General features: G+C 37.0%; 1 protein-coding gene across 5 annotated transcripts in view; it reads right to left on the bottom strand.

Moving 5' to 3' along the window:
* Positions 1 to 274: 274 nt before the first annotated feature.
* Positions 275 to 13,258, bottom strand: part of rhot1b (ras homolog family member T1) — a 55,903-nt gene continuing 42,919 nt past the window's right edge. For 3 of the 5 annotated variants that reach the window (XM_020536671.2, XM_048610722.1, XM_020536674.2), the window contains 2 exons: positions 3,747 to 3,893; positions 275 to 1,488 (listed from right to left, as the gene is read on the bottom strand). In XM_020536671.2, the coding sequence (XP_020392260.2) occupies positions 1,371 to 1,488; positions 3,747 to 3,893 (265 nt within the window). In that variant the 3' untranslated portion in view covers positions 275 to 1,370. The remainder of the gene's footprint in view (positions 1,489 to 3,746; positions 3,894 to 13,258) is intronic. The other 2 variants (XM_020536672.2, XM_020536673.2) reach the window with 1 other exon arrangement.

Here is a 13,258-nt window from a genome sequence, read left to right as displayed (position 1 = left end):
TTCTTTTTGTACTGCATTCCACAACTTCCAAGAACTGGGTTGAGGATACTTAAAATCTATTCCACAAGAATTTTACAGGCTGAGAGAATATATTAATTCCACTATCTAGCAACAGAATTAAACTACGGTGCTAAAAGTAAAAGTATAGAATGCACCAACCAGTCCCCAAACCTTTAGAACTTTAAAACAAGCATTTGATTATTGATAAAAATTTCCTGAAGTATTAAAATAATTAAAGATTTTTGAACACAAACAAATTAACTGCAAGCACATATGATATAGCATGTAGATATTTATTGAAACTGTTTGAAAAAGTTAGGATGAAAAACAATGTGATGCAACAGTTATTGGTTCAAAATGCAGGAAAAATGTAAATTCATTGTAACAGAAAATTGCAAGGATGCTTGATGTAATATTTTAGAGTTAACTGTACTGTGAACCATGCAACTACTACATACTAACAAAGCAAAACTGTACTGTTTTGCATTGCAACATAGTTCAGAGTATAGGACAAAGAAGTCTCTTATTCTATTTCCTTTTGAGTGCAAAGATCACGGGGATTTGGAAGATTTGCATCCTTCAAAGGCTGCAATAAAACAACCTTTGTCTTCTTGCCTGGCTTGGAAAAAACAAATAATATACAGGGGGCTGGGAGAAGACTGTAGTGGAAAGGAAGAGACAAATAATAAATTGTCCATGTTTTCTGATACACAATTAGTTTATGGATACATATAGAAATTTTATACTGTGAGATTAAAAAAGATTGCTATTCTGTGTACTCCAATACCCTGAGAAATAAATCTCTTGGTGACTTCAGTTTGTGTAGATTTGCTTCTTTCAAGATTAAAATATTACTTAAACAATAAATAAACACCTACAAATGTTTTAAATACCAGGCAAGTCTGACCGGAGGATAAACTTCTAAACATCCACATGAAACAATCATTCCAACAGGTAACTTGTTGCACGATAAACCTACAGTAGGTTTCATAACTGTATCAGGCATCCCAGGGCAACAATGTCATTCTGCTGATTGTGCAAATATTTACACTATTTACATAATTATGTCCCTTTTGGGTATCTGACGTTGGCAGCTTCTCGCTTTACAGAACTTCTACAGATAACACTACCGGTACCTATGGCAGACAGAAACAAGTTCTGGAATTGCATTAGAGTCATTACAGATCTGCATTGTCCTTTCAGATGACATAGGGGCTACTAACCAGCTTGACCTTTAAAGATCTTTGTTCTCTTGCACGCTACCCGTTGAAGAAATATGTTTGCATATTAAAATAAAAACACAATATTGATTGCAGCCTCTTGAAACTGTGTATAAAACAAATTATGAACGAATGATACACCCATTCTGATCACCGTTGCTTCAGTAATGCTTTGTACACAGCAAATCCTAGGACAGCAAACACTGTAGCTCCAAGACTTGCTCGAAGCCAGAAGGTGGAGGTCTTCAGGTCAGCCTGTGCTATGTGTCTACAAGGAAAAAACATTGACAGTAAGGAGTTGAAATTTTACCACACCAGTCCAACAGAATTAAAGGTCAGTAAGTTTTAGCTATATTTAGAAAAGAAGACGTATGAACTGGATGATTTTTGGTGGAGTTGGTTGATTGGAATATGAATCACACAACTGAAGAGGATAAAATTAAGCAGTGACATGATAAGGACGGCAGACATGCTTTGTGCACTTGAAAAGATTTAGGGTGTGGACTAAAATAAATTCAAATGCGTCCACAGCGAAATATGTAACACAATAGGTAGTTACTGAGCATGCTCAATTAAGTACTGAGCCAGACTCCTCACAGTACGACAGCTTAGCAAATTAGTTAAAACAGCAGTGTTATAATCAGGTTTAATATCCCCATCTTAGCTGCTCATACCAAATATGGCAGTTTATTTGTACACGATAATAAACATGCTATAATAATTATTATCTAACACTATATCCATTAAAAGTATTTAAATACCAATTTTTAAAAACTTAATCTTGCTTGTTCCACAGGATGCAAGTCAGTAAGAGGGTTAAACAGAATGTTAGTAAAACAATAGTTACAGTCAAGACTAAATAAATACAGAACTGAGAAATATTTGTGCAGTATAATCACAAAAATACTGGGAATATTGTGCCAATAAATATTCTTTCAGAAGAGGACAAGTTAGAATGTATTATAAAGACTATTAGTAGCAAAATAACCTTGTTCTTACATGTGGCAGAGTGCTGCTGTGTGATCAGAATGTTCTATTTTTCAAAGTTTTGTATCTCAATATTCATTATAGAACATAGAACATAGAACATAGAACATTACAGCGCAGTACAGGCCCTTCGGCCCTCGATGTTGCGCCGACCTGTGAAACCAATCTGAAGCCCATCTAACCTACACTATTCTATTATCATCCATACGTTTATCCAATGACCATTTAAATGCCCTTAAAGTTGGCGAGTCAACTATTTTTGCAGGCAAGGCATTCCACGCCCTTACTACTCTCTGAGTAAAGAACCTACCTCTGACATCTGTCCTATATCTATCACCCCTCAATTTAAAGCTATGTCCCCTCATGCTAGCCATCACCATCCAAGGAAAAAGGCTCCCACTGTCCACCCTATCTAATCCTCTGATCATCTTGTATGTCTCTATCAAGTCACCTCTTAACCTTCTTCTCTCTAACGATCTATCTGAATTCAAAGTCTGATTCTGACACTCAGGAATACACAAGGTATAACTTTGGTGTAACAAAAACTTCAGCAATCTAAGTGTACTTGCTGCATGCAACAAACATTCAACAGCTTTTAAAGATTAAAAATTTGATATTAAATCTGACATTTGTTTTCCTTTCTTATTTTGTTTCTTCCCTTCTATCCTCACTGGCAAATGCAAGACTGAGCACTCTCAAACAGAAATAAGATGTATTACACTTTCCATATAAAGTTTCTGAATTATATTTCTTTCTTCCCTGAAGGTTGTTTAATTTTTTTTTAAAAACTGTAAAGAGCATTCTAATGCAAATTTTTATGCACAATGCATGCTGTACTTTGGTACAAAAATCAAAAAAATGGAGAGAATTTTTCTAGTTAAATAAAGTGCACTTGAAGCTGATACTATTACAGAGATTGTGGAATAAATAACACCTAAATAGTCAAAAAATTGCCAATTATTTGCTGGCACAGCATGTCTATCTACGTCACACATGATCAGAGGAATTCAGGTTTTGCCAGGCTCAACATCCCAATACTTAGAAAAACCACAGCAGAAAGATACTCTGTATTCAATCTCACTAGCTTAAAGTAGATATGCAGCCTTTCTGGAGTGTGTATATATTTTGCTCTGAATGCAATATCATCACATTAAGTCACAAACATATAACAGTATTCTTCCAAAGCTAAGATTCCCACGTTAAATCATTCCAACCTGTTCTTTTTAGAGATAGTAGGAACTGTTCTTTTTAGTCTCAATTTAGGTATTAAGACACAAGAATTTCCAGGTCTCTCCATTATTTGCCTTTAACTTGACATTTTGTCTCCACGCACATTGAGACATAAATATGGAATTTAAGGAATGAAAACTTGGGAGTATATTGTAATAAAGTTGATGTAATCAGAAAATCAACAACTAATTTAAATAACTTTGCTAGAAAATGAAAAATTTGTTTACCAACATTACTTCTCCCATCCGGGATTGTTTTAAAATGACAACCTCAGTCCAGATGAGGAGAATTTATTCTGTGTACAGTTACCTGTCTTCATTCTGTAAACTGCGAGCACCAGAAGACTCCATGAAGATAGAATCTTCAACAAAGCTCACGGCGTGTACTTGATGAACGAGACTGCCTTCATCATTCGCCAACAGCATAGCACCCACCTCGTCTACTCGGTCTTTTAACCTTATATATATACACATGCATACAAGTATGCAGTTCATAATACGGCATAAAACAGGACGCACGTCAACCTAACAGTATTACATTGGTAAAAATCTCAAACTGATTGATCAACAGTTTGATTCAAGGAGCAGTCCTGTATCAAATCAGCTTTATTAACAAAACAAGAATACTTGAATCCTTCATCACAATGTTCAAAACTTTACCTTCTCAAGGCATTCCTTTAATTTCAAATACTGAAAAGTTTTGGGAAGACAAAATGGGGGGTATGCAAGGGTCCATTCAGAAGCAAAATATCAGAATTATAGAAAGAACATTAGCTTCAGGCAGCAATAGTAAAATTTCACTAAGAATGGAGAAACTATAATTAAGGAGATGTTACTTCCTTTGAGTAGAAAAAGATGAGGAGATTTAATAGAGGATTTTGAGACTTAAAAACAAGGTATGACAACATGGGTTGAAAAAGATCCATTTTCCTGGTTGCATAGTCAATATGCTTTTTGGTTCTTGGGTAGTTCTGAACTTCCAGGCCGATTAAGAGATCAGTGATTGCAAAATAAGGTGAAGAAATAGGGTTGTTCTGATGGAGCAATGAGATTAAAAACATCATACAGTTGAAAGGGAATAATCAACGGAACCTTAAAAATGGCTAAAACTAGCACAAAGAAGGAAATTGGTAAACAGATGACTCAAAATCCAAAAGGAAACAAATTGTCTTTCTTGGTCAAGAGAAACTAGCACCAACTAGGCAGGAACACAAAGGCTAAGACATCAATAGAGAATATTGGGAAAAGAATTTTGCTGAGTCACATGCAAGAAGAATATATTCTGAACAGCAGAAATAATAAACTAAGAAAAGGATTTAAATCTGAAATCCTGATTCACGAAATGTGTGGGTAAAAAATAAAATGCAGCATTACAGAGTAGCTTAACAGCAATGAGACAGACCAGGTACTGGGTTAGGCAAAGATTTGAAATAAGTAAAAACGGTGATGTACTTTTAATGAAGAACAATCTTTGAATGGGAAATAGCAAAGCAATTGCACTATTTTAAGTAAAACTCATGGACTTTGCTCCATTTTCAAAAGTTAGGGCATAAACTTTAAACTACATTATTAGATTAATATGATTTGCAGTTTAACAGGACTGCCCCTTTATCACTGTAGCCAAAACTATTTATACAGTAGTTCAGTTCCATGTTTTCAGTCACCGACTATTTCAATTACAAGTAATTGTTGTTCTGTTACCCATATCAAATTGACCAATACAAACTGAGACTTACACGAATATAATGGCCTGTTAGTGACAAGTGGCTGCAGTTACTTTCTAACTGAGCATGCTCAAGCCTAATTAACTTGAGTTAGGAAATATCAGTGTAATTCAGAGATTCTTGGGGTTAGCAAGATTCCTGGTTATGGCTCGGTTATGGTGCAGTGGACCTCAAACACCACTAGACAACGATGTGAATAGCAGCAACAAAGATATTCAGATTAAAACTGGCCACCTGAAGGCAGAGCAGCAAGAAGAAGAAATGCAACTGTGAACGCAGAGACTCAGTCTATTTCCTAAACGGCAACAGTAAAGAATTTATTCACAGTAAGCATGAGTTCTAAGTTAAAGACAATAAAATTTAGAGTCAACAGTTGTGTACTTAAGGTAGTTACACCCACATTTCACTTCAAGGGCAGTTACATGCAACATGGACAACAGATGACTAACAGGTTGTCACAACACTGGAGGTCTTAACTAGGACACCCAAGCTCAAATATCAGTCCCAACGGTCACTTTTACTCAAAGTTTTCAGTGATAAAAGCTGCAACACTTTTGGTAAAAGTCAATATAGTGTTGGTGAGCAAGAGGGCAAGTATGGAAAAGAAATTGGAAAAAGTAAAATCTCTTCACACACTGCTGCTACACTAGGTTTTCTAGGGTGTATCTAAAGAACATGTTGATTGAAATGATTGCTGAGCATGGAGGAATGCTGGTATGGAAATTCAATTTGACTCAAAATTATTTATGAGATTAAGATAATACACTGCAGCATTTGTTTTCCATAAACACTACACTATGCGGGTTTAAACAAAAGAACTGAATGGCTGCATTGGCAATGAACCAACTAGTCCTTACAAAAATGGATTTGGGTGTATTTTTATGCCATCAGATCAAAATTAATAAATGACAGATTTAGAAGTAAAATCTCTAGAGATCTGTTGTACTAATAACCTGCAAGTCATCAGCATTGCTCAAATACCACCAAAGTGAAATCCTGCTGAAGAGAGTCATGGCAAAAATAAACCAAAAGCTATAGCTGGGCATAAATATCAAAATACACATAATCCAAAGCAGATTTTTTTTTTTTTTTTAAAATCTCCAAGAATAAAGTCAAATCTTTCTAACATCAGAGATGGGATAAGGAAGGATTAGTAAACAGACAAGATGCCATAATAAGTGATACAGTGCAAGAGGAATAGAAACAGTGCCAGCAGGCAAACACAAATTGTAAACAAACACCTAAAAAAGATAGAAAATTAGAAAAGAAAATGTACATGTTATGACACAATAAATTATCCACAAATTGTCTTCACTTGTGCATGCAACAATGACTCATTAGCTGCACGACAGGAAATGCAATTGCATTAGTTCAAACCATCAAACTTTGTGACTTAAGAAATGGAAATGACACATTGGGTTGGGAATGTCTTATATTTTGACACATATGAAGGCAAAATATTGGATGCACAGTACAAGGCAAACTATTCATATTCACCCAGAAATCAAAAGTTACAAATTAGAATTCTGATAATAATTCCTTATTCGAAAAAGTTTTAAATCTAAACTAACTTCTCATGAAGGGTCTAGGCCCAAAACGTCAGCCTTTCTGCTCCTATGATGCTGCTTGGCCTGCTGTGTTCATCCAGCTCTGCACCTTGTTGTTCCAAATTTATATTCTGCCTGCAATTCTAACAGCCTATTCAAATGATGAGTTACAGATAATTTATTTTTTGCAGCAGCTATCCATTCCACTATATTATCCAATCAGCATCTTTATGAAATAAAACAAGCTACAAGTTCAGCAAAAATATGCAAGGAAAAGATAGAGAATTTTGAAAGTTTAACCTTCGTTTTCAATGAGAAATTTGATCAAGGAATTTGAAAAACTGACAAGATTTCCCACTTCAAAAGCTCAAGTTGATAACTATTATGATGCATTATTGGAAAAGTGTTTGTTCTGCAGGGTAAGTGTTTATTAAATAAAAATGCAAATGAAGTGGTTTAGTACTTAATGGAACTGAATGATACATAAACCTTTCCATCCAAATAGGATAAAGATAATTTGCAATCATAGTACTATTTTTGATATTCACAATCATTTCTACTAAGTGATCAGAAGCATGAACTCTGGCAGATGTTGCTCTCTTCAGTCTGTAGACATTTGGAAAATTCATAGTGGCTCTGCTTTCTTTGGCTGAATTCAGTTAACTCATCATGAGCAGGAATTGAATCCAAAGTGCTGTTAACTTGCATTCAATCTTTGTCAACTGATTCAGTCTAAGTTATTTTCACCAGTTTAATATATTTTGTGCCAATTTACAATTTACTTAATGTGGTATATATCGGTGCATATTACACACAAACTTCACAATTCTAGAAAGTTGTTTTAAAAGATTCTATGCTCCACCAACACCACATCTTTACAGAGGGCAGAGTTAAGGTGTGGAGGGCTAAATAGATAGGAGGAAATTAAATCTCTAATTAGGGACTAACTTACAACCTCCAAATTAAAATAGATAGTTTGTCTGTCTCCTTATATGCAAGACAGAAAGGATCCCTGTTATTACTGCAAGCATGAAGGTTTGAACTCTCAAGACAGATCCAGAGCACAGAAAAGCTTACTATCCCTAGCTGTTAATACAGGCATTGCAGACAGAAATCAAACAATACAACCAACTGAACCAGAGGTAAAGTAACTTTCAAATAAATTCAGGGCAGCATTCATTGCATCAATGTAAATTGACAAGTCTTTACTAAAATATTAAGTCGTCCTACATTGCATTAGTACTATCATTGCCTACTCAAAAAAACACGAATTATTTTTTTTTAAAAAAATGTTTTTACAGTATTTAGTAATTTAATCTACTTTGGTAAGGTCAGTCTGCACTTGCAGAACTACAGGATTTTCATAAAATTGAATTCTTTTTCCCCCTACATCCCAAAAAATCTTTTCTAATTTTCAGTAATTTCAATTAAATTGTGCTGACCAACTGAATATCTTAAAGATGCAGGATGTGTGTGATGAGAAGCACTTGATCAAAATTATAGCATTCCTGAACAAGTTGGTTGTACCCTGGAGTCCTGTATTTGTTTAAAGATTCTTCAATAACAGCCTTATTCACGGCATATCCACTGTTTTTGTTGGCTTCAATTTACAAGCTTACTTGAAGGAGGGATATGTTTGTGTTAATTATATGTGGAACCAATTAGTCTGCAAGCCCAGGTGGTTGTACATGATCTCTGAACTAGTTTAGGAAGCTACAACACCATTTTCCAGGGCTGATTTCAGTTACACAATCTTGCAGACAGCTTGAGCGCTAAAATGAAGCACTTCTCTCACCCTTGCCCTGGACAGGAGTGAATTCCTTAGCGGAACAGCAGTTTGATTATTGGCCCTCCGGGCTAAAGGTTGGTATGAAGATTGTCGTGAACTGTGCAGAAATGTGCATTAATAAGAGGACATCTCACTGTCAAGAGATAACTGCCCATGACGGATTCAGACGTCTTAGATCAAATGTCAAAGATGCAGGCTAGCTTTTCAGGCCCGGTGACAATCTCCTGCTATTCTCTTGAGATTAGCACACAGAATGCATTTGCTTTATTTTGAACATAATGAATGTATTGACAGCTTCATTATGTAAAGCTAGAATTTGTCTTGTATGGAATAGCAAATTAGAGTATGAAATTGAGAAAGAATGAGAATAAGGGCTTGAGATCAATGGCGAAAATCTGCAATACACTGCCGTCACAGACTTACACACAATTACAAGATAGATATTAGGAGTGGCTGCTGTAAATATCAAGTGAGTATAAAGTAGAAATAGTTCTTCAGTTCAATTGGGCTTATTAGCACCATTCTGATCTTTAAATAAAGCTTGAAACATTAACGTGGAAACGATATAGATATTAAGTTCATCTCCACAGTGCAAGTATAGAAGCACAGAAGACTGCAAGGAATTTATGGTTGAGCAGATGAGTAGCTATAAACATAATCTAGAACATTTTGTTCAATATTATACCATGGAAGGGTTTGGCTGTGATAGGTAATATGAATGCCTCAAATAATTTTATCGCTTAAAATTAAATCTTAAAAACATGATTTTTTTTTGTTATTTATCCAAGGGTTATGGGTGTCACTGTATAAAGTCAGAATATATTGCTCAGCTCTAAAAGCCCTTAAGAAGATGGCAGTCAGTTGCCTTTTGAACCACTGCAGTTAATCTAATGTAGGGACATCCAGCGCTGCTGAAGTGAAGGAGTCAGGGAGGAGGTTTCCAAGATATTTGATCCAGCACCAAGGAAGGAATGATGTATTTCTAAGCCAGAATGGCATGCATCTTGGAGGTTAGCTTGTAGGTGGTGGTCTTTCCATACACTGGCCATTCTTGTTCTTCTATGTTGTAAAGGGTGCTGGTTTGGTGGATGCAGTTTAAAGGAGCTTTAGTGTATTGGGATGTATCTGATAGATAGGACGCATCATTATGAAACTTAATGGAGACAATATAGATTTGGAAGTAGCAGTGTGTATAATGTTCTATAAAATTGGTTCTAGCTTCACAGATCACCAGTTGTACAAGCCTTTTTGTGCTGAAAATCAAAAGAGGAATTTCCTCAGGTGGGTGCAAAAGCGTTCTTGTATTCAAAGAAATTTCTTCACACCTGGGTAACTTACGTATAGACTGCAACCAGTGAAATGAATGTAGATGACTGAAAGAGAACACTTTTTGGCCAGATGTGAGATTAAATTCAGCATTAGAAAAATGAAGTGAACTAGTGGCTTGAATCACATTTCATGTTCAAGATGTATTGACTATCAAGATCTTGCATTTGTTCTCCACTTAAAGAAACCGTATCGTCACAACTGTGCTAAGTTCCTCACAAAATACAACTTCTCATATTCACTGATCAACCTACAGAAATGTGTAATTAAACCCAATCAATGATGAGGCTATGGTACCTTAGTTTTATTTTGCAACTCTGGGCAGATAAATTCCAATCCTCCAACAAACACTTTACACCTCAAAATATTTGAGAGCCTTGCTTCTTTTTTAAATATATGTGTATATATGCAATATAAAATCAAAATATTATTTAAAAATAGTAATGCTGGACTTGAACACAAGAAACTAATAATAACGGTGCATCTGTCCCAATCATCCAAAATTAAAATCTGCATCACCAAGACAGCATCCTTAATTCTGCCTTTCCAACTCTAATACCAGCTGAGATTTCTTGGTATTTGTTTAGAACATAAGAACATAAGAACTAGGAGCAGGAGTAGGCCATCCAGCCCTTCGAGCCTGCTCCGCCATTCAATAAGATCATGGCTGATCTTTTCGTGGACTCAAATCCACTTACCCGCGTTCTCACCATATCCCTTAATTCCTTTATTGTTCAAAAAAAATCTACCTTATCTTTAAAAACGTTTACTGAAGTAGCGTCAACTACTTCACTGGGCAAGGAAATCCATAGATTAACAATCCTCTGGGTGAAGAAGTTCCTTCTCAATTCAGTCCTAAATCTGCTCCCTCTAATCTTGAGGCCATGCCCTCTTGTCCTAGCTTCACCAGCCAGTGGAAACATCCTCTCTACTTCTTTCTTATCTATTCCCTTCATAATTTTATATGTTTCTATAAGATTCCCCCTCAATCTTCTGAATTCCAATGAATATAATCCCAATCTACTCAGTCTCTCCTCATAAGCCAACCCCCTCAACTCCGGAATCAACCTAGTGAACCTCCTTTGCACCCCCTCCAGTGCCAGTACATCCTTTCTCAAGTAAGGAGACCAAAACTGCACACAGTACTCCAGGTGTGGCCTCACCAGCACCTTGTACAGCTGCAACATAACCTCTCTGCTTTTAATCTCAATCCCTTTAGCAATGGAGGACAAAATTCCATTTGCCTTCCTAATTACTTGTTGTACCTGCAGACCTACCTTCTGTGATTCATGCACAAGGACACCCAGGTTCCTCTGCATAGCAGCATGCTGCAACTTTTTACCATTCAAGTAATAATCCTTTTTACTATTACTCCTACCAAGATGTATGACTTCACATTTATTTACATTGTATTCCATCTGCCAGACCTTTGCCCACTCACTCAATGTATCCATGTTTAATTCATGTACATGCAGCTTGAGTAATTTCATTCCCCAGCCTCACCTCCACTTCTTGATTCTGCATAATGGATAAGGAAGAATGATCAAAAAGCATACTTGGGGTCCCTCCCCTCAGATTTTACAGAGAAAGGGAACAGGTTACAGGGATGATCACAGTATAGTTATGAGCAGGATTGTTAGATGGCTGTGGTCAGTTTATGAATGACACATTTATACACAGCAAATATTCACATGCAAGAAAAGTGATTAGGTACATGAATAATGCCAGCACATCTTTTCAAGAGAGTACGGGAAAATGTGCTTTTTATACATAGTTCCTGTATCCAACTGAATTGCTAAAACCAACTTCTCCATCACTAGCACCTCATTCTATTTTCAAATAGCTTCCATTTCAGTGGACCATCATTTTGCCTAAATTACATGTACAAGAAATGTACAACATCAAACAAAATTTGTGTCGATTTCAACTACATTTTCCTTATTTGGTTATACAAGGACTTAATACTTCAATACTATCCTGATCAGTTATTGTACAACTGTTAGGAGACAGTATTATAAACACCAAATTTAACATTAATCCAGCAAAAAGTAATTGTCAATGTCAGGGAAGCAGAAAAGTATATCTGACTCATCTCTCAACTCAAGTTTTAAGCTGTAGAATTGGTGATTAAAAGAGGAAGGAAGCAGGAATTTTACTCAAATAGTCTTTTGGTAGTATAGAATGTATGTCTTGCTGAAAAAAAGACACACTGTCAAAGCTTTTCATTTTGCACTGATTAGGACAACTAGCAAGAAAACGGATTCAAATGGAAAACGAACATTTATACTGCATGACAGTAGACTGCTGATTGGTTGAGGAGTTACCATGGAAAATGCACCCATCAAAGCTGATTAACATAACTGACAAAAACAAAACAGAAGTTGCTAGAAAAGCTCAGGTGTGGCAGCTTCTGAGGAGAGAAATCAGAATTAAAATTCTGGTCGAGTGACCCTTCCTCAGAGCTGATGGTAACAAGGAAAATGGCGGTTTATATGCAGAAGATAGGGGGTAAGTAGTAAACAATAGGAGGGGATACAACCCTGAGAGAGAATAGTTGGACAAAGGAGTGGATAATGTTCTGGCTAGGAGGGTGAATAGCTATTAATGGGGACTCTTAGTGGCTAACAATGGGATGTGTGTAATAGCAGACAATGTGAAACAAGGCCTGGTGTGTAGGGGTTGGGATAAAGACATGGGAAAGCTCAAGCCCTAAAATTATGAACTCAACATTCAGTTTACAAGACTTCAGGAATTCCAAGTGGAAAATGAGGTGCTGTTCTTCCACCTTCTGCGAAGCTTTGCTGGAGCATTGCAGCAACCCTGAGACAGAGATGTTGGCCAGGGAACATGGAGGTGTGTTGAAGTGGTAGACAAATGGAAGCTCGGGTCTTTCTGGTCACCCAGTCAATGCTTTGCTCCCCCAATGCTGAGAGACCATATTGCGAGCAGCAAATGCAGTAGACTAGATTGTGTGAAGTGCAGATAAAGCGCTGCTTCACCTGGAAGGTGTGTTTGGGCCCTTGGATACAGAGGCGGAAGGAAGTTAACGGATAGGTGTTGCACCTTCTGCAGTTGCATGGGAAGGTGCCGTGAGGCTGTGGAGGGGTAGGTGGAGTGAAGGAACAGTGGACCAGGGTGTCCCAGAGGGAACTCTCCCCATGGAAGGCTGAGAAGGGAGGTAGCATCTCACTCGAGGTGGCAGAAATGGCATCTGATGAGCTTCTGAATCTGGATTCTGGTGGGACGCTAGGGAAGGAAAAAGGGAACCCCATCGCTGTTGCATGAGGGAAGACCAGGGGGTGAGGGCGGAAGTACATGAGATGGGTCAGACCTGGCTGAGGGCCCTGTCAACAATGGCGCTGGGAAATCCTCAATTGAGGAAGAACGTGGACATTTCAGAGGCTCCCTTGTCAAAGTTGGCATCATCAGAACAGAT

This window comes from Rhincodon typus, chromosome 23, assembly GCF_021869965.1.
Source record: "Rhincodon typus isolate 14 chromosome 23, sRhiTyp1.1, whole genome shotgun sequence".
NCBI classification, from domain to species: domain Eukaryota; kingdom Metazoa; phylum Chordata; class Chondrichthyes; order Orectolobiformes; family Rhincodontidae; genus Rhincodon; species Rhincodon typus.
Note: the sequence above shows the minus strand (reverse complement) of the source record. Positions and strands in the feature narration are given on the sequence as shown.